General features: G+C 30.5%; 5 protein-coding genes across 7 annotated transcripts in view; 2 read left to right on the top strand and 3 right to left on the bottom strand.

Moving 5' to 3' along the window:
- LOC140991324 (uncharacterized) overlaps positions 1–25,216 on the top strand; it is a 78,663-nt gene that overhangs the window by 26,073 nt on the left and 27,374 nt on the right. The window lies entirely within an intron of this gene.
- On the bottom strand, positions 4,977–6,372 carry LOC140956360 (protein LURP-one-related 6-like). Its single transcript, XM_073413079.1, has 3 exons — positions 5,927–6,372; positions 5,548–5,786; positions 4,977–5,413 (listed from the first exon to the last, which is right to left on the bottom strand). Exons 1-3 carry the CDS (start codon positions 6,204–6,206, stop codon positions 5,282–5,284), a joined length of 651 nt encoding a protein of 216 aa, XP_073269180.1. The 5' UTR covers positions 6,207–6,372; the 3' UTR covers positions 4,977–5,281.
- On the bottom strand, positions 8,438–10,749 carry LOC140991012 (serine/threonine-protein phosphatase 7 long form homolog). Of its 2 annotated transcripts, none has more exons than XM_073460913.1 (5): positions 9,950–10,749; positions 9,747–9,865; positions 9,573–9,660; positions 9,025–9,468; positions 8,438–8,934 (listed from the first exon to the last, which is right to left on the bottom strand). In XM_073460913.1, the coding sequence occupies exons 1-5, from the start codon at positions 10,694–10,696 to the stop codon at positions 8,527–8,529; spliced, it is 1,806 nt and encodes a 601-aa protein (XP_073317014.1). In that variant the 5' UTR covers positions 10,697–10,749; the 3' UTR covers positions 8,438–8,526. The 2 variants fall into 2 exon arrangements, with proteins under 2 accessions (XP_073317014.1, XP_073317015.1); XM_073460914.1 differs by having other exon boundaries at positions 8,538–8,934; positions 8,993–9,468.
- LOC140991091 (uncharacterized) lies at positions 13,034–15,913 on the top strand. 2 transcript variants are annotated; one of them, XM_073461012.1, is made up of 6 exons: positions 13,034–13,354; positions 13,717–14,046; positions 14,971–15,023; positions 15,170–15,214; positions 15,303–15,350; positions 15,463–15,913. In XM_073461012.1, exons 2-6 carry the CDS (start codon positions 13,903–13,905, stop codon positions 15,902–15,904), a joined length of 732 nt encoding a protein of 243 aa, XP_073317113.1. In that variant the 5' UTR covers positions 13,034–13,354; positions 13,717–13,902; the 3' UTR covers positions 15,905–15,913. The 2 variants fall into 2 exon arrangements, with proteins under 2 accessions (XP_073317113.1, XP_073317114.1); XM_073461013.1 differs by lacking the exon at positions 13,034–13,354 and adding an exon at positions 13,489–13,631.
- LOC140991033 (serine/threonine-protein kinase RIPK-like) lies at positions 19,063–21,890 on the bottom strand. Its single transcript, XM_073460936.1, has 5 exons — positions 21,246–21,890; positions 20,883–21,018; positions 20,144–20,280; positions 19,944–20,067; positions 19,063–19,862 (listed from the first exon to the last, which is right to left on the bottom strand). The coding sequence occupies exons 1-5, from the start codon at positions 21,627–21,629 to the stop codon at positions 19,327–19,329; spliced, it is 1,317 nt and encodes a 438-aa protein (XP_073317037.1). The 5' UTR covers positions 21,630–21,890; the 3' UTR covers positions 19,063–19,326.

Below are 25,216 nucleotides of genomic sequence, written 5' to 3'. Positions count from 1 at the left end.
GATTCCCATATCCGATCAAGATTTTGAACTCAAAAAATGATGCCATTGAATTTTAATTAAAAAATATAGGACATGGAGTAGAAATGGACTTATTCAACATGTTGGCAATGGCATTGATTGGTAATGGCTGCTACAGATGATGGAGAATATTTCACTATTATCTTCTAAACGTGATATGTGAAAAATATATAACAAAACATTATCTTTATCTTATCACTCTGCCACATATCGTTAAATTTTATTATTTGATAAATCCACCGAATGAATGACTTTCTTCGCTTAGCAATCAGAGAGATGTGGGCAGCATTGAATCCACTGACAAGGTTTTGGTCGTATAATGAAGGCGAACACCCTTATCCCAACTTTGGCTGATGCGGCAAACTCGACTGAATTTATGCTTTAATTGGGAGTATAACTAAAAAAATATATCGATGGATCTTATGCTTTTATTTTCAAGTGAGATGTTTAGTTTATATAAAACAAGAACCTAGAGTTCTATTCTTAATCCGCAAACTAGTTGTCATTAATGTTTATATGATATAAAATGGGAGAAAGAACATATTTGTTGACTGAGTTTGTTGTTATTTATCTAGAGTAGGTCTCTTGTGAGACGGTCTCACGAATTTTTATCTGTGAGACGGGTCAATCCTACCGATATTCACAATAAAAGTAATACTCTTAGCATAAAAAGTAATACTTTTTCATGGATGACTCGAATAAGAGATCTGTCTCATAAAATACGATCGGTAAGACCGTCTCACATAAATTTTTGTCATTTCTCTATTCTTGTCCTTCATCCACTAACTTACAATTTTAGTTTCTTTCACTAAGCTATATTTCAGCAAGTAATGGGATGAAAAAAATATTAAAATAAAAGAAATTACAAATTAGTAGATTAAGAATATAAATTGACCAACAAGAAGATCAGAAATAAAAAAAAAAAAAGTTATATGAAAAAAAAATAAATTTTCATATAAAATGTTATGTCTATTTCTCTATAAATATAATAATAAAGAAATACCCATAGATTCGAAATCGATTGATTAACCAATTAATCAGAGATCGAAAATTAACAAATCAAATCGAATCGAATCGAATTTACTTGTACGTTGGGGTTTATTATAACAAAATCTTATCGGTGGGTCCGTGTTCAACTCCAGAGAACCTGGTTCCATTGTTTGTGGGGCACGGATCATGCTTCTTTCAGCTTTAACGTATGCATCCATCCATTCAACTTTATCCGCCCGAATAATTGTTTAATACAATAACGTTACGTATAGTTGGAAAGATAAAATAAACTAATGATTAAAAAAATGATTGTGATAGAAATGTAATATATGATGTAAAATAGTATTATGTTTGGTATGATTTTTAAGTATAGGATAATTTTGAATTTTTTTGATGAAATGACGAAATTGCCCTTTTCTTTATTTTTTTCCTTTACTCCGGTGACGGCCGGCGGTGGTCCGGCGACGGCTGGCGGTCCGACCGTCGGCCGGAAGCGGCGGCGGTGGCCGGTGGGCGGTCGATGGAAGGAAGTTGTGGTGAGTTTGGATTTAGAAGAAGGGTAAAATTGGAAAAATAGGATGGATTAAAAGTGAGATAAATAATCCTAGGGGGTAAAGAGGTATTATTTTAACCTACCTAATATAACCTAATTATTCATAGAAGGAATTGACTTGATTAAATAAAAAACGTACCAAACGAGTGATTAGGTGAGTTTAAAAAAAAATAAACCCACCTAACCAAGGCAACCAAACGCTGCGTAAATATATCATACATCAACCATATTTATGACAATTAAATCGTGAGATTTTGTTACTATGTCGTAAAATTTTGCTATTATCTTATTAAAATTTTGTATTGAATTTATTATAAGATTTTGATAAATAGAATTTTTGTATTGAATTTTTTACGTCGTAAGAATTGTTGTACATTTTTTATTATTACTCATAATTGTCTAAGTTGAGTCGTGATTTGTTGGCGATTTTATTCACTAATTTGGATTTTTATCCCGATTGTGATCAATGGTGGAATTTTTTTGTTTTGAATGAGGGAAAAAAAGATAGACTATTATTTAGTTAAATGATTTGCAAATTAAAAAAATTTAAAAAAAAAAAAAAATACCTTTGATATAAAAAAAATAATTTTCATAATTCGGATCAAATCATAAATTTAGATTACAAATTTGACTTGCGATAATAAAAAATAATATTTTTGATATAAAAAAAATAATTTCCATAATTCGGATCAAATCAGAAATCTGGATCACAAATTTGACTTGCGATAATAAAAAATAATATTTTTTACATGAAAAATAATTTTTTTCATAGGTGACCGAAATGAGATATCTGTCTAACGAAATTGACCCGTGAAATCGTTTCATGAGAATTTTTGTTTTAACGACATTGTGATAAATATTGACTCTCATCCTACAAATTTTCACGCTTGGTGTGATAAAAATATATGCTTCTTAATATGATTTGTTCTGAGGTTAATTTAACTTCGATGCATGGACACACATGGTGGATAGATTCTGGTGCAACAACTCACATAAGTTAGTTTATGCCGGATTGCTTGGATTGTCGAAAACCAAGTGATGCTGAAAGATTCATCTATGTTGGTAACGACAATAAAGTTGAAATTGAGGCAATATGGAAATTTAAAATATTGTTAAAGATTGTTATATATTTGGATCTTTTTGAACCATTTGTTGTACCATATTTTAAATGAAATTCTATTTTCATTTCTGCATTGGACAAATTCAATTATTTTGGTTCATTTGGAAATTAAATATTCAGTTGTTTCATAATTCAAAATCGGTTGCTTCTAGTTCTTTATCAGGATACAATAATATTTATTCTTTGAATGTTAGTGCTTTATTTAATGAATCCCAGCAAGCAAGTAGATGCACTAAAATAAAATTAACCAATTAGTATTCTATTGTGTTATCGCACAAGAGATTGAGTCATATATCTGAAAAAGGAATGAGGAGACTTGTGTTAGACTAAATTTTCGAGCCTTTAGAAAAAAAGCATTGATTATAAAGATATTTTCTCTCCGGTTTTTTCGAAAGACTCTTTAAAGATTATAATGGCTTTGATAACGCATTTAGATCTTGAGCTTTATTAGATAGATGTAAAAACTACGTTTCTAAATGGTAACATAGATGAATTGATTTATATGGTGCAACCATAAAATTTTGTGTCCAAATACACAAATAATATGGTTAGCAAAATAAGGAAATCCATCTATGGAAACAAGCAGACATCTCGACAATGGTATTTCAAATTTCATCAAGTGATCATCTCGTATGGTTTTAAGATGAATTTGATAGAAGATTGTGTGTATCATAAGTTCAGTGGGCGTAAGCATATTTTTCTGGTTTTATAAGTTTATGATATCCTACTTGCTAGCAATGATAGGGAGTTGTTCCATGACACTAAGAGATATCTAGCTAAGAATTTTGAGGTGAAGGATCTTGGTAAAATATCTTTTATATTGGGTATTCAGATACCTCAGGATCTCTTTCGATGTATTCTCGGATTATCATAGAAATGGTATATCGAGAAAGTTCTCAAGTAATATGTGATGCAATATTATAAACCAACAAACACTCATGTGACTAAGATAGACAAATTTAGTCTCAAACAATGCCCAATAATGATTTTGAGGAAAAAATGCAAACAATTCTCAATACCTCAGCTGTGGGGATTCTAATGCACTGCTCATGTTTATACACATTATGATATGAGTACGTGAATGGAATGTTGGGAAGATATTTAAATAATTCAGGAGTAAAGTATAGAAATGCAGTCAAACGACTCTTATGATAATTACGGAAAACAAGGGATTATATGTTCATGTATCTGATGTTAGATGAATTTGAGTTCATTTGGTATACCAATTTTGATTTTATGGGATACCAAGATAGTATGAAAAACTACATTGCACTATATTTACTTGCTGACAAAAGGTGTTGTCTTATGAAAGAGTGCTAAAATGTTATTTATTATAGCTTCTTTTATCATGACAGTAGATTTATAACTTGTTATGTTGCATCCAATCAAGTTTCTAGTTGTTAAAAGAATAATTAAGAGCGAAAAGTTGTCTTTAAATCACTTCAGTACAAACTCCATAATTGTGGATCAAAGTATTAATGGACTATCACCCAAAATATTTTTGTGCACATTATTTGTATGTGTATTTGGTCAATTAAAGATATTCAGCTTCAGTGGGACTTTGTAATTTTAATTGTTTTATAGACATGTTTAGTAATTCGATTTATGATAATGTAGATTTATTTTCTGCGGAAATAAATTTCAAGTTAAGTTACAATCTGATTATGGCTAAAGTTTGATTTCAATAAGGTCTAAGGAGGACCAGCTTGAAATATGCATGTAATGATCATAATGCATGAAATTTCCATGCTATACATTCACTTCATAATCCATGTCATTCGGTTATGTTGGCATATGTAATCATTGATGAGTCTAGTTACCATGAGTTCATCGAAGATTGCTTTGATCTTATGTTGATGTGATTGATGGACTGAACTGATTATAGATACATTTCGGAATAACAACATTTTTGAGCTCATAAAGTTATTTTCACAAACATAATTATAAGGTTACACATAATTGTTGGATCAATTTTATTTTTATGAGCTATATGTGAATAATTATGCATTGTAGGTTGTCTATTAAGTTAAGCCAAAATAAAATGATCAACTAATGTTTCGAGTTATTGAGCTTTAATGTATCTAATAGGTCATGAGTCTTTAATGTATAGAAGCATAAATGTAATTTTGTTTTTATGATAAGCTAAAACATGATATTAGAAGACAATGATAGTCATTATTTATATATGGTCATGATCTACATATCATATTCTCTCCCTCATTAAGAAAATAGTTCGGTAGAAAAAAACTAATAGATTTATCTCAAGGAAAAGAGCGAGTAGATCTGAAGATCAATACACGTTCTAAAAAATTCAAGATTACATGCGATAAATATGCATCGAAGTTTGACTATTTTAAACACAATCAGAGTTAAATACTTGCCTAATTATTTTGAATATCACATGTATAAATTCAACAGCTAAAATTAAATTCAAAGTTCAGAATACATCAAAATCAATCACTTCAATTAACTAATATTCCAAAAGAAGCCCAAGAAATCGAAATTGTTCTCTGTCTTTCTCGATTAAGAAGACTCAAATCCAATCTTATCCCGTGCTAGGAATTTCAATATGGTCAAAGTCAATTGATAATCCAACGATTTCAGCATCTGGTGGATCCATCGTATATGTAATCCAGAACCGCAATCATTCCGAAAACAAAGGCTTGATCAATTCCAGCCTTTATTCTTACATGGTACAAATCCCTGCTTGACATCTCTTCCTTAACACCAATCTACATGCCATAAACAAGAATTTCTCACTGTAATTACTGAAAAATAAATAAATAAATTTGCAAAGATGCAATGAAAAGGGAAGAAAATCGCGGGTTACATATTATTCTCTTCGACGAATATTATGATTGTATACCTGTGCTATTACATCTCCGTCGGAATTGACAATGGTGCAAGACCTTCGCTGGAAATCACCCATAATTTCAAGGTTTCTGTAAGTGCGGAACTCCGTTGATTCAGCGGAGATCCTGATGGGAGTGTTGTTCGAAAAACATGAATTTGGTTCTTTTAAGGTGAAGACAAGCTTGTCTGATCCCAAGAAGTCACGACTGAAGCCTTTCCATTGTCTTGTGATGCTTAGTGCTTCAATAATTGCTCCCTGTAACATCCAAATAATTATCACCAAAAAACAAAGAAGAAACTTCTCTATTGTATCAATATTCTTGATCACTCAACCTTCTAATCGTATGAATTCAAACATGGATCAGATTACAATATCAACAAAATGTGCTTACATGCCTTTCTCCTGATAAGTAGCAAATCATTTCCCTCCCCATCCTTAAGAATCATCTCTTCTTTCTTGCCAAGAATCCCACATCCATCCACTTTAAAAACAACCCTTTGGCTACAATCCGCCACCATGAATCCACCACCATTCGGCACATTCGGCCGCCTCCTAACCGCACGAACTACCTCATCAGGCGAACAATACACCTTGCTCACTATTGGCATCATCATTCCACCACCTGGTTTAGAAGCCATTGATTGGTCTCTTGTTCTCAACACCTTGAACATATATAATTAATATTCCTTCAATATTTAGTGTATTTTTATCGCTTAAAAGAACAATCCAATTTATAGACTATGCAAATTATTGTAAAGGGCTTTTGTAATTATTATGTGTTTCTTATGAATTCAAAAGTTTGGCAAGCTTTCTTGACTATGGCAAACACAAACTAAAAACAAATGTGTAATCTGGTGTGAATAGGGGAAAATTCAAAGGACTTGGTTTTAAAAAATCTCACATTGGTATTATTGAATTGCGGCCTTTTGATGTAATTCAAAAAGAGCTCACGAGCTTTTGAAATTTGGCTGCCTAAGAGCTTTTTAGGGGGAATATTTGAATTATATTAAATCTTCGGTTGTTAGAAACATAGGGTTAATGGGTTGATTTCAGGGCACTACCCCATGATAGAATCAAATGCTCAAATTTAGCCACACATACATGAAGTCCACTAATTTTTTTTAAAATCACATATGTGTGTGAATCTTGTCTATCCAAATCATGTGGGGGCAATGCCCCACATGTAGTATCGAAGCTACCGGGTTAATTGGGACTCTAAATTTCTTGAATTAGGCTTCGAATTTAATGAATTGATTTTTACTTTAAGGTAACTTATCCAAATTGATCTAAAAATATTGAGTATGTCTCTTGTGGGACAGTCTCACGAATCTTTATCTGTGAGATGTGTCAACCTTACCGATACTCACAATAAAAGTAATACTCTTAACATAAAAAGTAATACTTTTTCATGAATGACCTAAATAAGATATCAGTCTCATAAAACACGACTCATGAGACCGTCTTACACAAGTTTTTGCCAAAAAGATTATATAAACCTTCACGAGTTGCTAAAACTCACATTAATTGCTGTCATATAACATAGGTCGGTTTAATTAGTTCAAGCTATACTATGAAAATATTATCCTAACAGTTGATCTAATAATCCATGTTTNTAAATAAATTAAGTTTTAAGTTAACATAAATTTTATATTTAGTAAAACAATTTTGAAAAATATAAATTTATCTTGTAAATTTTTCATTTGTTTTTTTATTATGTTTATTTTTCTTTTTAATTTACTTATACTCTTAATTGTTTAAATTTTTAATTTGAAAATTTAATATATTTGAAAATTTTATTTACACATGTTTAAAACTCTTTATTTTAATATAAGACATAACAATTTTTTTATTATTATAAAAACAAAAATTTGTGTTAAGCCATCATCGAGGGAGAGACAACGTGGGATAATAATAATAACAATATTGGGATGAACCTACATTCCAATTACAACACAATAGTGTTCGTCGACAAAGGAGGCAGGCTGGCAGAGATCGCACGACACGCATAAGAAACGAGATGGATCAGTCATCATCGAGGGAGATACAACGTGGGAGGTAAAAGATGTACAATAACGTATTGTACATTATTTTTTAACCATAACATATGAATTTATTAATTTAATTACAAAATTGTGTATTAATTAAAATTTTGTATGTATTTATAATTCTTGTTCATTGCAGGTAGGGTGCATGTGAGAAGATCGAGTTATGGTGCCAAATATTTATGTCTGTGACGTAGATTTTACAATTTAGTATTGTATTGTTATGACAATTCAGTGTTTTCTCTTCGCTTCGTTTTTTTTATGGTAGTTATAATTTTTAGAATCCGTAACTATGTTTTCTTTATAAATTACGTCGATAGTATGATTATTAGAATTTCTAATTTGATTTGAAGGAATTCTGTAGAATATCAAAATTTTAGAGATTTACGTCGAGTCTCGGTAATTCAGAAGTTGATTTGGGAGAATTGTGTTGAGTATCAGAGTTTGGGAGAATTGCGCCGAGTCTTAGTCGAATCTCTATTATTTATTTTTATATTGATTTTTATTTTTTGTATTATATTTCTGATAATTTTTGTAATTTATTGCAGATATTAAACATCGTTCGCTGATTCATTTACAAATTCCGTACAACCACATTTGAAAAGGTAATTTCGATAAGTTTTTATATTTTAGTTGTATTATTTACGTTTTATTAATGTAATTCTAATTTTTTCGGTTGTATTTTAATATTATGTATAATTTTGTTATATTTGTTATTTTTTTTATTATTTGATTTTAAAATTACTAATACGAAGATTAATAATAAATTTAAAGTATAATAAATCACAATCAATAAATTCTAAAATTTTAAAAAGTCAATAATACAAAAATTGTATATGAATGTTTAAAAAATATGTTGCAGCAACTACTTGTAATTAAAATAAAAATAAAAAAATTGAAAAATATACAACAATACGATGTAAGTAATTGTGTATATCTAAATAAATAGTTAATGTCGATGGTAACGATGCCCTCCAGTGCCACACGGTGGTCTTCTGATTACTCTACGTCCACGACCTAACATCTGTTCATCATCTCCATGCGTACTTGTTTGGGCTGCAGATGTACTGGTATCGGCAATGTTCCCACCAACCTCATACCCTTCTGTATCAGAATATTGTTCAAATTGTATGGGCGACGTGTTAAATGTAGGGCGACTCTCACTCATACCCGGTCGAAAGTCACTTTGTAAAAATTGCGTAAAACTACCAGCAAATGGAGTGTAGTAACCAGCGTCATACGATGGAAAGCTTGAAACCACTGGCGGAGTAGTGTATGCCATATTTGAAGATGATGGTCCGGGTTCAAACTCATTTCCTGTCCACATCGGTGGATATTGCACATGAGCTGGGCGTGTCTGTGACATAGATGCATACGTTATGTAACATATATTTAATACAGTAAATTATATTTACGTACATATGTAGATAAATTGAACATGTCTTACGATAAATTGTCGGTAGTTTGCATCAACAGGATGGTAGCCCATGATGTTTGGAGGTACCACTGGCGGCGAGAGCACTATTTGTGAAATGCGATGATACCAACCAATATAGTCCACTGTGATGGCGGGTGAACCAGGTATGACATAATCCCCACCAATCACAAAATTATATCTATCATTCCACATTTCTACAAAATCTTTGTGATATGTCGCCCAATCACAGTTGTTCCGGCCTTGTCGCGTCAGTTTATGGAAATTGTCGAAGTTATTAGCATGTGGCGGAATACCCTGACGCATTCCAAACTGTCGGAGACACCGCTCTGGTCTATGCATCTCAACTATATGAAAATTGATCAATGCGCATGCCGACCGACATAGATGAATTCTATTTCCATCAAGAATTCTGCCAACCTCCGGGGATTCAATATCATAAACTGTCCATAGAAACTGAAGCAAATAAAATGAAAAAAATATTATCAAGTCGATAATATATAATTCAGACTGAATTTGTAAAAAATTTCAAACTCTAAACAACTAATTTATTGATCTACCTGCCCTTCTACCATCCTGTCAAGCATATCTCTCATTATACGGACAGAATGATGGGCCGTATGTGTCCAAGAGAAACCGCGTCTCCACCTGCAATTTATAAAAGTACACAATAGTTTCATTAAAACTAAATAACAAAATAATAATAATAAATGTTAATTATTTCTTATTAGTACCGTGCGCCGTATGGTGGGAATGGTAGACCCTGAAGCACATCTCCAGCATGCTCTGCTGACATAGATAGTTGTTGCGCTCTATCGGGGGAAAGAAGAGTAATTCTAGACCACACCCAAATCTGTAATAACATACAACATAAATAGTCAAATCGTACGAAAAATTAATTACAACAAATATAATGACAGTAGAAGTGTAAAATTACCTGCAATATCTGAACAGGGCCACACAAATCAACCTTTAATCCCATTGATGTGTCGCACAACTCTCTATAAAGATATGCCAACACAGCAGAACCCCAGCTAAACGTATTCACTATTTCTATATCCTCAAGAAACTGCAAATACATAAGTTTCACAGCAGCACTTTCCGAGTCCGGAAACATACATCCACCAATGATCATTAATGCAACACAACGGGAATATTGTGCTACGTCCTCTTCAGTGCTTTGATCATTAATCATATTATTTAGGCAATGGTCTAGCAAAGCGGTGAGATAAAGATGTCCACCTTTAATCTGCGAAGATGTAGGAGTAAAACCCAACCAAGTAGCGCAGCGTTGTTGTAAAGTATTTTTGTTGTACGCGGTATCTACACCAGTGATGGGCATGCCATCAATATTCAACCCCCAAATAAGGGCAACGTCCTGTAGGGTGATTGTTGCCTCGCCCACTGTAAGGTGAAATGTGTGTGTCTCACGACGCCATCTCTCAACAATGGCTGTAAGCAAATGATTATCATAATATTTAATTGGACCACACTGAATGACACCATAGAAGCCCATGCGTGCAAGACATAGGCGGACACGGAGGTGAATCCCAGCATTAAGTAATCTCCAAAGACATTTGTCAGACCGACGTGGCGGAATTAGTGCATCCATGTTTTCAGCATTGATATTATTTGATATGTGTTTACCCCGCAAATACAACACATTATCCGTATTTTCAGCCATCTTGCAAACAAAAAATCATTAGTTAACAAATATTATATTTTATATAAACTAAATTTAACTAAAAATTTTAATAATAAACAAAATTTATTTGCAATTTTCCGGCTCGAAAAAATAAAACGTATATGTTGATGACAAATTGATAAAAAAACTAATTATTATAAATTAAATAATTTCTTTTAAAAATCAATAATACATCATAAAACGTAACATGTAATTATAATACATACATTATTAATAGTTAATATTAATTATAGTAATAATTATAAAATGTATACATTAGTAATAGTTATTTATTATAACATGTAATTATAATAGTTACAAAATAGTTATTTATTATAACATGTAATTATTAAGTATAGTAATAGTTATAAAACGTATACATTAATAATAGTTATTTATTATAATAAATAAATTAATAATAGTTATAAAACGTATACAATTATTGTAATTAAATTAAATTTAGTTATTATTATACAATTAATATTATAATATTAATATTATAATTATTCCAATATTATAATTATATAGTTATTATTATACATTTAATATTATAATTATTCCAATAATACAAAATGTTTACATTTATTATAATTAAATTAAGAATTGTTATTACAAATATTATTATAATTACTCCGACAATAAAATTACTATTAAAATTATTACGTGATGCGTTCATTATTATACAATTATACAATTAATATTATACCATTAATATTATAATTATTCTAATATTATAATTATATAGTTAGTATTATATAATCAATATTACAACTAATTCTAATAATACAATTAATAATTTAATTATTGTAATCAAATTACGTATAGTTATTATTATTACTTAAAACTACTATCGTTCATAGAGTGCTCGATGATACAAAAAATCTAAATTATAGTATTATAATTTTAATAATACAATTAATATTATAAATATTGTTATTATTTAAAATTACTACAATTAACAAACAATAATAAATATAATAAACAAAAAAAAATCGAAAACTTACGTTATTCAAATGGAAAATTTTGTAGATTGGTGTCGGAAAGAGACGTGCTCGAAAGAAAAATGCTGCTACGCGAGAAGGAAGAATGCTCGTTCGGTGATGGAAAATGAGGAGCGCACACCTCATTTAAAGAAGGGGAAATGGGGGTGGAGTCACGGATTCATTGAATCCGTGGCAGACCTTTTTTACTTTTTTTTTAATTTTTTTTTTAAGTGTCACGGATTCATTTGAATCCGTGACACACACTTTATTACTTTTTTTTAAAAAAAAATTTCTGAATCCGGGACTTTGAAGTCCGGATTGTTATATTTTTATAAACATTCTAATTCTGTAATATTTTAATAAATAAGTTTTAAAAATATATTATTTTTTAAAAAAAGCCGAATATGTATAGTTACATATCGTGGATTACTCACTGCAACTTCTAAATTTATTTATGCTAAATTAACAAGCAATCTACGAGAAGAGGCACTCACATGATATGAACCTACATCGCTACAATTCTGAATGATCTTTATAAATGTTTAAATAAAACTTTTATTTTTAAAATAATGACATGTAAGAACCTCGATGATATTATAATTATAAATAAAAATATATATTTTTAAACGATTTCATTTATATTTTTCCTGTGAAACGTGTCAATTTTACTCATATTTATAATGAAAAAAATATTTTTGACATAAAAAATATTATATGACCAAATAGAAAACAAGTCTCGTGATATCGAACACAATGATATCGTCTCTAAATTTTTTTTAATAAATATATATAAAATTTGAAAGACAAATTTGTGTGAGACGGTCTCACGAGTCGTATTTCGTAAGACGGATCTCTTATTTGGGTTATCAATGAAAAAATATTACTTTTTATGCTAAGATTATTACTTTTTGTTGTGAATATCGATAAAATTGATGCATCTCACCCATAAAGACTCAAATTGAAAATAGTAAATATTATATACATTCACATTAGCACACCTAGTACCAGAATGGGATACGATCAGCCGACCAGGCACACAGAACCGGCTCAGAAATGCCATCAAACAGCCTATCAATAAATCTTAAAAAATTACATCGTCAAATCTTAACAGCGCCAGAGATTCCTCAGTCTCCCCCCAAAAAAAAAAAACACAGCTGTTGGTTGGAAAAATTTTCACCACGCTCGTATTTTTACTTATGAAATCTAAGATATTTATTTATATATTTGTTTTACCCGATATACTGTAAAAACGAGGATGAATTCCACAGTTTCAGAATCAATCTCACGCAGCAGCCTGTCACGTGTGCTTTTTGTACAACTCTGCAACTCCACCACCAAATTACACACACTCACTGTGTGCGAGAAAGTGACTGTCTTCTTCTTCTTCTTCTTTTTTTTGAATTTTTTTCAAATTGAAAATTGGGTTTTCAAGAAATTTGTTGAAGTATTCTGATTGGTCGAAATGAAATAGATTATTATTAATTTCGTTGTGCAGAATGGCTGAATAATTCAATAATGTTTCTAAAAAGATAATAGTAAATTTGATCGAAGATATTTTCTTCATACCTCATTCTTTCCGCATTCACTAATATCCTGCAGCTTTTTTCACCGTCTTTTCTCTAAAATTTCCATCATTGTTCGAAGAAGAAAGAAATAGAACAGTCTTTTTCAGCTGGTACTTATCATTTATCATCCAACCTTTTTAATTTCTATGTAACAAAAAAAATGGTTTTTTTTTTGTGTGGTTTTTTACACTTATTTTTATTTAACCCACGCAACTGCAGACAGGAGGTCTGAGTGAAGTAAATGCATTCATTTATGTCTGTACTATATAGTATAGTATTTCTGCGTGTATATACAGTGTATGGCTTTGTTCTGCAATTGGTTCTGCCCATAGTTGTTGTGCGGCAGAGCTTTTGGGGCTCTGGGGACCCCTGTAATTATACCACCGAGTCAGAATTTAGTCATTATTTCCTGTCTTTGTTCCCTTCCATTTCCAAACGTTAACCTCATTTTCTCGCATCTCTCCTTCTGCAGGCACTGTGTGCGGTGTTTCTTAGGATCTATTCACTATCTTACTACAGAAGTAGCATCGAAAAGTTTCGATCTTTTGGGACTTTGATTTGGTGCCAGTTTTTAATGGGTGATTTCGTGTGTGAAAGTTGAGATTGCCAAAAAAAAAGTAAAAGAAAAAAAAGTAAGTGTTAGGATTTTCTTGACGAAATGTCTGATTTAAGGAGGAATGGCTCTGTGTCAACGCTGCCGCTGCCGCGGCCTAAATCGCCGCCCAAGTACCCTGATTTGTACGGGAAACGGCGGGAGTTGGCCAAGATTCAGATTTTGGAGAGGGACATTGGTTTTCTTGAGGTGATTTCTAAAGATTTATACGTGCAAGTTTGCTCTGTTTTTCTGTTACTTTCATGGCCTATTTGAGATGCTAGTTCGACTAGTAGTTGAATTCATTTTCATGCTTAAATTCTTCTAGATTTCCTTGATTTGGTCAAATTGAAGTTGGGTTAGTTTTGGACTAACTCCCATAAACTTGAATGAGATTTGCTAATTTTTGGTTGGTGCCATCTATAAATACATCTTAAAACCGAACTTTGAACTAATTTTTTAAGTGTACTTTTAATGATTACTTATGTTTCTTTACTATTTTTTAGTGTACTTTTTACGATTATTAGTAATGCTAATTTTTTACTCTTACACTGGAGGATCTCATATGTGTTCTTTTTCATTTTTTATTTCAATTTGTATGAGTAGGTTGGTGGGGTAGAGATTTGAATTAATAAGACTTTAGCAAAAGGGAGTATGGTGATGACAGTGACTGTTAATTGTGTGGGGGAAATACAAAGGGCCCTCGTAGTTTGTGGTGTGTCATCACATAGCATAAGTAGGCCAAAAATGAATTATTTGTTTGATAAAACTTTAATTTGAATGCTTATTTTGGAAATGCATGGAGTATGGACCACTTCAATTTACCTGATTTTTGGAGGATTAATGATTCATGATGGACTCAAAAAGTTCTAACAAAAAAAAAACATTCTAATACATCATGACACACTCTTTGGTGCGGATGATAATCGACTCGGATCATACTTAATCTAGGAACCAAACTCTATATAATTAATCAGACTACGTAAATTATATATGTCATGTCAACATTTTTTTTTATCAACTGTGTATGTTACATATCCACGTCTCTTCGATCATCCCATGTCACAGTGCTTAAATTTTTCGCGAAGAATATACTTCTCCATTTATAGTAAAACTGCATTTTTGTTTAATCAGGAAGAGCTGAAAGCTGTTGAAGGCCTTCCACCGGCTTCAAGATCTTGTAAAGAGTATGTTAGTTTCTGGATTGCTTAGACTTCTAATTTCAAGCATGAATTCGAAAGAACACAGCCAATATTTTTGAACATGGTTTTGTCTTTCATCAAATGATACAAATTAGTAACATACCTATCTTGATATCGAATTTCATCTGCAGGGTTGCAGATTTCGTGGCAGCGAATGCAGATCCTCTAATACCTATGTGAGAACATACATTGGTTATCTTTTCCATTGCATAGTTCTACTGTTTTCCGAATCTTTAATCTTGAAATATTGGTCTTTGAATGCAGAACCAAGAAGATTAGCAGATCGCGCCGCTTCTGGAAATGGCTCTGCGGGTATGAGTTGGAAAAAAATGCACAACTCTAAAACCTTCTTTGAAATTTTTCCTACTTCCCTGCTTTGATTTTTTTCATTCATAATCTACGAATAAATCCCATTTTTTTGCAGTGGATTATCATGCTTCAGTATATCATGGATTTTCTGTTGCTGTCAACACTGCGCATGCGATCTTGAGATGCCACACTGCCCCGAATGCAATACATGTCGTTGCAGAAACACATGTTTGAGCTGCCGAATCCCAAAATGTCAATGTTTTTCGTGCTGGAATAGCCGATGTTTCGACGACTGTACATGTAGATTGCCTCGCTGCTGCATTCCCGAGTTTACTTTGTGCTTAAGTTGGCCTTCGTGTTTCTCGTGTTTGTCTCGGCCTTCGTGCTTAACGTGCTCTTGTTCTTGTGCGAACCCTTGCTCTATCCCGTGCTCTTGTCCGAGCATTCAGTGTAGATATCCTAAATGTCTCAAGGTAAAATATCCTAAGTGTCTTGAGGTAAATGTATGTTCGTATTGTGACAAAAACTGCTGCTACCCTTGCTACTTTTGTTATTAGAATTATAATAATAATAATAATAATAATAATAATGTCGACATATTTAAATGCTTGGATTGTTATAAATTTTGATTCTTTAAATTTCATGGATTTGTACATGTTCGATAATTAAAAACATACTAAAAATATAAGGTTTGGGATAAGATGTTAAGTTTGATATTCAATTGTAACAAACATCTCGTCTAGTCGAATTAGCAAACGAGTTTAGAAATAAAATTAGGGAGTTAAAAAAAAGTTCGTTTTTAACTATCTTGAAATCCTAGAGATCACTTTCCAAACTCAAATCTGGTTTCCAACCTAATAATCTAAAATCCTTGTATTTGAAATCCTCATATAAATTCAAATCTTTTCATTACTTAACTATATTCCAATAGATAGATTTAAAGCCAAGAATTTCAAATTATAATAACAAATTATTTTATTTGTTTGGGTAAAACTCGTTTGACAATAAATTTAAAATTCCAAACTAATTATTATTTGAACAATTGTGGTGAATATCTGTTTCATCATAATATGAAGTGATTTCAAATTATTCATTCAAATCATATCTCAAATCCAAACACAACCTAAAAGTATTTTCAAGACTCGTGGAGATGAATACCATGGTTGTTGTGACGAGAATTGTTTCTTTTTGTTTTACATTTGATATAAAAAAAAAAATTTAAGTTGTGATTGGATTGATTAATTTGAAGATTCAAATCCAAAATGAAGTTATTTCAATTCCGAATGATTTCAAATCTCATGCTACATGTGTATGAATGGACTTAACAATTGGTTTGAAATCGATTATTTTTTTAAGTAATTGTGGTGAATTTCGTATTCATTTCAATATGAAGTTATTTCAGATCTTTTATTTAAATCTTCTCTCAAATTCAAATCTTCCGATCCGGAAACAGTACGTACTTAGAATTTTTTTTGAAAGTTTGCCTAGAGTGATGGCATATTCGCATTGGCCTTTCTTGAGTTACATTTCAGGACAGTTGCCAACTAATCTTAATTTTCATTTGGCGATTTCATTTCAAATAATTATAGACATAACATTAATTACATATATTATTGGTACAATTATCATCTATATATGCTTATAATTATGGTGGCATACGTTATTCAAAATTTTGAAGAGAATGTCTATTATAAATATTTGCATCTGTCCTAAAAAATCTACGATGGATTTCATTCAAATCATTCGATCCAAACATAATCTTATTATAATTTAATTATTAATATGGTTCGAAAATGCATGTAATATTCATGAATTTCGGTTGTTCCTTGCACTATTCCATTATTCGTTTTTTCTTTTAAAAAATTATTATTATTTTCTTAGTGAAGGGTTTTAAAAAATATCTTTCGTATATTTCATTAATTAAGAAACGGTAGTTGGAGGCGTGGATCATACGGAAAATTGACTCTAGAACTTGAATTTCATAAATTTCGGCGTCCTTTTTTTTTTTTGTTTTTAATTTTATTTAATGGGATGTTTTATGACTTATGAGGGAACGATCATTATTAGTTAATAATTATTTATAAGTCATATTTATTTGAATTAAAAAATATCTGAATTTTAATTTGTAATTGATTGAAAATTGCATTAAAAAATATTATTTTATATATTATTTTTTAATATTTTTTTAATATGACATTGATGTGCACTAAGATATATAGTGATACTAAGACATGATGTTCCGCGATGTCACGTCATGGTATAACACGTAAAATTCTTTGAATTTGGCCTCCGTAATCATTACAATTCACTAAACTTATTGAAACATTAAAATATTAACAATTATAATTATTATATTGATAAATCAATTATGTCTATATTTATAATAAAAAATAATTTTTTTATGTGTTACTTTAATATATTATATGTATCATAAAGTTGATTCGTGAGATCTTATCATATGAGTTTTTGCGAAAATGAATTATACTAAAAAGAGCAAAAATTAAGTTTTCTTCATATGCTTACCAAATCTCTAAAATCAAATTAAAAGCGAGATTTTTTTTCTTATAAATATTGTTTCTTTTCCTTTATAAATTAAGATGTCGAATCAAATTCAGTATAAATTATATATATTTTTTTACATTTTAATTGAAATCGACTTCGAATAAAAAAATTTAGGCTAAAATAAGGGTTATAATTATATGATAGTTACTTATTTCTCAAGGTGTAGTTGATTTCTTGTTCACCAAATATTCACTAACCTCACTTCCTCCAAGTCAACATGTATATAATATTCGGATATGAGATATTAATTCTCTCGGTGTTTGGTAAGCTGATTGTGACCTAGTCAAGTCAACCAATCATCAAAATACGAGGGATTTTAATTCAAAAATAAAAAATAAATTTATAATCCAAATCGAAATAATTTATTTAAAATCCAGCTAGCATATATAGTAAAATAATATTCGGTATTTTATTGCTCTGGAATGTCAATTCTTGTTTTGTATTAGAATATTTTACTTTTAATCCAACTTAGAATTAAAAATCGAGGGACAAATTGTTTACCAAAAAAATTAATTTTTTTATAAATAATTTTGAACCATTTTTTTTAATATATTAGCCATCTAGTAATAATCGCGCCAGTTACCATGTTTAAAAAAATAAGAAAATTATTTTTCATATATAATTTGTATTTTGTACTTACTTTTATGGGAAAATTATATAATTTGTATTTTTTTCACATTTGGTCATGTATGTTAACAATAAATTTATATTTTTAGTCATATAACTTGTAATTTTTTCATATTTGGTCATTTCTCGAACGAAGTCCAACATGTCGACCGGTAATTGTTTATGTGGTAGTCGTGGATGTTGAATGAACTTTTAGAAAGCCACATAATATTCGAAAAAAAATCACGACATATACAAAATCTTTTTTTTTCAAAAAATCCATGTCAACATCCACATATGACACATAAGCAATTTTTAGAAGATGCGATGAACTCCGGTTTTAAAAAAAACCAAAAATTGAAAAAAAAATACGTATGTAACAAGACTAAAAAAGTAATTTTTCGTTAACATGATCAAAGATGAAAAAACATGCCAGTTACATTATTAAAAATGCAAATTTACTATTAACATGACCAAAATAGAAGTAGTGAAAATTACATGACAAAAAAGTAATTATTCCAAGTTTTAATAATTCGAACATACAATAAAACAAGTAATTTAGAATTTAAATTAAAACCACTTTGAATTTGCAAAGAAATGATAATATACTATTATCAAACAGAATAACAAAGTTGTATGTATGAATGAAACCAAGAAATGTGTGTGTAATGCCAATTACATTTGAGAAAAAGAAAGGGAAAGAAGTGTAAAAATGCTCACAGAATGGCCAAAGCTTGCCCTAATAAACTACGAAACCAAGAACATTATATTCTTGATGAGTCTTTATATATACACTTTGTTGATCCACAATTCATGATCTCTTTAAACCATAATTCGCAGGCGAATTAGACCCTTTTTTCCGATCATGTTGTCGCGCATTTTCAGCGAACGAAACTGGGGATTTCGCCCCGTTTCTACACCCTTCATTTGGCCTATTCCTGTGATGATGCAACTGAGAACTCTCCTTCTTAACAAGTTCTTTCGGCGAATGATCACTATCAGTCGAAACAGCGAAAACGAAAGTACCGATTTGCAAGTCTTCAAGATCTTTCAACGGCTCCAAAACTTTTATCACTTCACTTATAATCGGCCTAAGTTTCGGCCGATGGCTTAAGCAATGATAAGCTAATTCTGCGGCCTTTTGAACCCCGAGTTCCGAGTACTGCCCCTCGAGTCTTGGATCGATTATACGGCCGAATTTTCGGGGAGATTTTAGCATTGGCCTTGCCCATTCTGCCAGATTTTGTTCTCTTGGAGGACGGGTTTTGTCTAACGATTTCCGGCCAGTTAGAAGCTCCAAGAGCAGTACCCCGAAACTGTAAACATCACTAGCAGCTGTCAAATGACCTGAAAAACTTTACTTTATTAGATTCAAATAAACCATAATTTTTTGCATATTAATTCGACATTGGATATGTGATATATTACCTGTCAGGATGTATTCTGGCGCAGCATAACCTTGTGTACCCATCACTCGAGTGGAAACATGCGTATCATCACCTTCTGGACCATCTTTGGCAAGTCCGAAATCCGATAATTTCGCCGTAAAATCCTGGAAATAGGATTTAAAGATTTTGTAAAAAAATATTTGTTGTTACATTGGTATGATATATACAACATGCACTTACAGAGTCTAACAGGATATTTGAAGCCTTGAAATCGCGGAATATGACGGGTTTTTCGGCTTCATGGAGAAAGGCAAGTCCTCTAGCAGCGCCGATAGCAATTTTTATTCTCGTTGGCCATGGAAGTGAAACTGAAAATCCTGTGTTCAGATTTTTATTTTTTGGAAAATAGAAAAAAAAAATTAAATTACAAAAACAATTTTCGAAATTCTAAAAACAAGAATAACAGAGATTTCAGATTCAGGTAAACAATATCTTAAATAAAATTTTATAGTAATCAAAATATCATATTCTTATTATTATTTTTTAAATCTAACTCATGTTATTTGACCAATAAATAAATTAAAAAATAATTCCTCGTTCCATTAATTTAATAAAGTGGCCATAGTTCAAGAAGCAAGCTGCTTGATTTATTCAAAGTGGTAGATAAAATAATGGAGTTTGAACTGTCAATAAAAAAGAGAAAATTAAAGTACTTTTGTGAATTTATTTAGATAAATTATTGACAATTTAGTATGCACTAAACTTGCAGATCAAATGTCAACTTCCAGTGCGTCACCATTGACCTTTTCTAAATTCAAAATAGCCTACGAATTACAGCTAGGTACCAATTATGTGTTAGAATCACACCAAAAAAATATATATATTATTGTGCATCATAAGATTATATAAAAGTAGTTATAAATTTTTTGAACCTTATGTAAAAATTTTAAAGCGAATAATGGTAAAATTGGTGACTTACTTCTGAATAGTTGATTTTCTAGGCTCCCTCGTGCCATGTATTCGTAGACAAGAAGCCTATGTTCTTCTTCGCAACAATATCCAATCAACTTCACCAAATTCGGATGTCTCAATTGCCCGAGATAAATCACTTCAGTCTACAAAATTTGATTAAAAACGACGATTATTTCGAAAAATCGAAGTAATTCATATATTCGTCACGACTCAACCAACAAACGATATGATGATTGAAACTAACTTATAATTCTAATAATCCAAACAAATTTGAAGCAAAAAAAGCTTATGATTACTACGTATTAGATATAAATGGTAATATTTAGAATATTTCATGCACTTATAATAAGAAATGAGAGTACTACCATACCAGCCATTCTCTATGACCTTGAGAACCATCCAAATCCAGGAGCTTGACGGCAACGGGCTGAGCCTTCAAACCGGGCCTTATCTTATCATCGATGAACCCCTTGTGCACCGGCCCGAACCCTCCCTCCCCGAGAAAATTACTGGACGAGAAGCTCTGCGTGATCACCTTCAGCTCCTGAAGAGTGAACACATGTAGATTGGATCCAACCAACGAGGCCGACAGATCCTCCGACAGTACCGTGGAGCTGCTCAAATCGGATAGCGAAATCCTTTGGAACGATGGCTGCTGTTTTAATACAGACTTCTTCGGATCTGGCTTCCCGCCCTCAGGCTTGAAACAGTTCGGGAAATAGTCTTGCCATTTCAGCTTCTTCTTAAGCGCCATTAATATACGTACACAGTTAATTGTGAGATTGAGAAAGGATCGATCTTGAGCTGGAAACGAGAAAATAATGATGGGTTTTTTATATATATATTTATTTTTCTTTCTCGATGAGAATATGTAATGTATTCGGAAAATTAATCGACATGGAAAGAAAGCAAGAACTGATATAATATATCACATTACACGAACAAAATGAGACTAATCAATATCTGATCTCTCTTTAGGACATGGAGACATATAGATATTTGCACCACCCCTTCTTATAATACTTGATATATAACAACGAAAATTCTAGAATTTATTTTATATATATATATATAATAAATTTTATATTTTTTTTTTTTTTATTTTTTTTAAAAAAAATGTATACTATATATATATATATTTATATATATATAATAAATTTTATATTTTTTTTTTTTTTATCAATTAAAAAATTTAAAAAATATTATTTTTTTTTTAAAATTATAAAAAAATTAAAATTAAAAAATAAAAAAAATAAAAAAAATAAAAATTATAATGCTATCAGTAGTCGTGATTTGTTAAATCTAATTAATTGTATGCTGAATTTGTCCACTCAACACGCCATGTAACATAAGTTATAAACTACCATTTGTGTGTATGTTTGTCCACCTATCATATTATTAATTATTGGGTATGTCTGTTATGATACGGTCTCACGAATTTTTATTTTTGAAACATGTCAATTTTATCTATTTTTATAATAAAAAATAATAATTTTTCATAGCTGACCCAAATAGAATATATGTATCACAAAATTGACATGTGAAATAATTTTTCATGGATAACCCAAATAGAATTTTTGTTTCATAAAATTGACCCGTGAAACAGCCGGGAGTTTTTGTGATTATTATTAAAATCGAGTAAATTGTATTTTGCAGTGTTCTAAAAAGCCCGCTTAAGCTTGAAGCTCGTCAAAAACGCCCCGCTTCGGAGAAAGCGGAAAAAAGTGTAATTAAGGTGTTTAATTAAGCGTGCTTAAGCACAATTAATCGCATCTATTTATTTTTTATTTTTTTTATTTTGAAGGTGTGTCCTTTTATTTTAAAATAATAAATTAAGTTTATAATTTAGATTTTTATTTTTTAATTTTAATTATGATTTTAAACATGTCTGATAATGATTTGACAAATATTTAACATTTTTAATATGGTCTAGTTGAAAAAACAAATAAAGATTGTAATTTTAATATTTTTATGATTTTATAAATATGAGAATTAATACATTAGACTTAAATTTATCATATTTATGTATTATTTTATCTATTTATTGGTTTGAGATAATTACAATTACACTAAAGATAAAAAACGCTTTTTCACGCTTAAGCCTGTGCTAATCTAGCTTAAGCTTGAAAAGCTTGGAGCTCGACATCCGCGCTTCGGAGCGTTTCACGCTTTTTAGAACCTTGGTATTTTGTGAATAGGTATGAAAACAAAAATAGAAGAAAGGAAAAGAAATAATGGGAACAATTTTCAAGTCTTACAAATTTGGCCGATTAGAAAATTCCATGGATTCTCCTCCCTCTTGACTTTCTTGGATGTGTGGGCAGGTTTTTTGTTTTTAAAAATTAGGTAGGTTTTTCCCCAAACCATGCAGAAGAAGTTTTAGAAACTATCTTCTTTTACTTTTATACGGATATGCTATAATAATATAACATTACTTTGATTTATATTGTAGGAGTATATGTCGCCGTACAAAAATATATATTTAATGATAATGATTCAACTTCGATCTTTTTAATCGTATAACATATCAAAAACTTCTCAGTTTGTGAGGTTATCAAAATAATTAATTAAATTTAAAAGTTTTAATTATGTTACAAAATAGTATACATAATTTATTTTCTAATAAAGAAAAGAAAATAGAATTTTTATTTAATTTATACAAACCAAACCAAGTACATTAAATTATGTAGATTAAGTTATCTACGTATGCTATAACTTTAAAGTTAAATTAATTTGACGAGTAAAGGTTCCATTATGTTTGAATTTCGATTCTGATTTTTTATTTTTATAAACTGAAATCGAACCATAAAATTTTAGTTCAATCCAGGTTTGAAACCGAAACCAAAACCAAAAATTTTGGAAGATAATATTAATTTTGATATACCTATTTTTAAAAAATCATACTCACTTCCAAATATATATTTCCAAGCTACGTGTTCCATACGCGGAAATGGCTTTGATTATTCTACACAATTAGACAGCTTACATAAGAAGTAGAAAATTGTCACACATAGGGAATGGAAATGGGTAAATTTCCTCGCCCTCGCCCCAATCCTTCTTCTTTTAAGTCTCTTGTGAGACGATCTCACGAATCTTTATCTGTGAGACGGGTCAACCCTACCGATATTCACAATAAAAAGTAATATTTTTTCATGGATGACTCAAATAAAAGATCTATCTCACAAAATACGATCCGTGAAACCGTCTCACACAAGTTTTTGCCTTTAATTATTGCGAGGATTAGGTAATTCTTATCTCGACTTTGCGGACATTAAATATTCATCCTAGTCATCATCTTCGCTTCAAATAATCTAGAAATGATAACGAGATGAGCCATATTTGTCACCACCATCCTCGACCTGACGTGAATTAAATCACAATCTTCATCACTGCTTCGAATATTGGTTGAATTATCTAAAAAAGTCTTCAAATTCACTTAAAAGATATTGATAATCCAATTACATATACAAATACTAATATTACTTAACAATACAAACTTTTGTAATTCATGGTTTTAAGAAACACAAAAATAAAACCACATAATTATCATTAGATGATGAGTTGGATACTTTGAATGTCATGAATTTGATTTTTTTTTTAATTATTAAGAAAATTCATCATTATTATTGGTAGTAATGATATTGTTATCGAGAATCTCGGAACTGGTTTGATGATGAGGATAACATTCTCGAAGCGTAAGAAATTTACACACATCAAGTCGCGTATATCCGAAAAAGTGGCAATTAGTGGCAAATTTTTAGCCTTTATTTCATGTGTTCCATAATTAGGAAAAAGCTTATGGATGAATAATGATACATATCATAGTAAATATATATCTACAAAATATTATGCATGCCATATAGAAATCTATTTACCACACACACATGCATACTTCCAATTTGTCACGTTAAATATTTGACATAAAAATTAAATGATAAATTGAAAGATTAAAATAACATAATCATTTCTTAACTTCAGTAAATTTCGAGTCAAACGATTACGAACTATGCAATGACGATGAATATAGTTCGTAAAATTTTGATGGACTATATATATTTGTAAATTTCGAGTCAAACGATTACGAAATATGCATCGAAGTTGAATATAGTTTGTAAAATTTTGATGGACTATATATTTTTCATTTTTATAATATAATGTATGTGTCTAAAATATGATAGAAAATTCTGTTAACACGTCAATGATTTGGTCAGATTGTTAGGAAGGTCAAATGATGAACTAACGTTATGAAGACTTCGTAAGAAGGTGTTTGGTTCTCTTGCAAAGCTAGCTAGCTGTATTATGTATTCTAGAAGCCTGATAATAATAACATTATTACTATAT

The sequence above is a fragment of the Primulina huaijiensis genome, chromosome 13 (assembly GCF_012295235.1).
Source record: "Primulina huaijiensis isolate GDHJ02 chromosome 13, ASM1229523v2, whole genome shotgun sequence".
Taxonomy (NCBI): Eukaryota; Viridiplantae; Streptophyta; class Magnoliopsida; order Lamiales; family Gesneriaceae; genus Primulina; species Primulina huaijiensis.
Note: the sequence above shows the minus strand (reverse complement) of the source record. Positions and strands in the feature narration are given on the sequence as shown.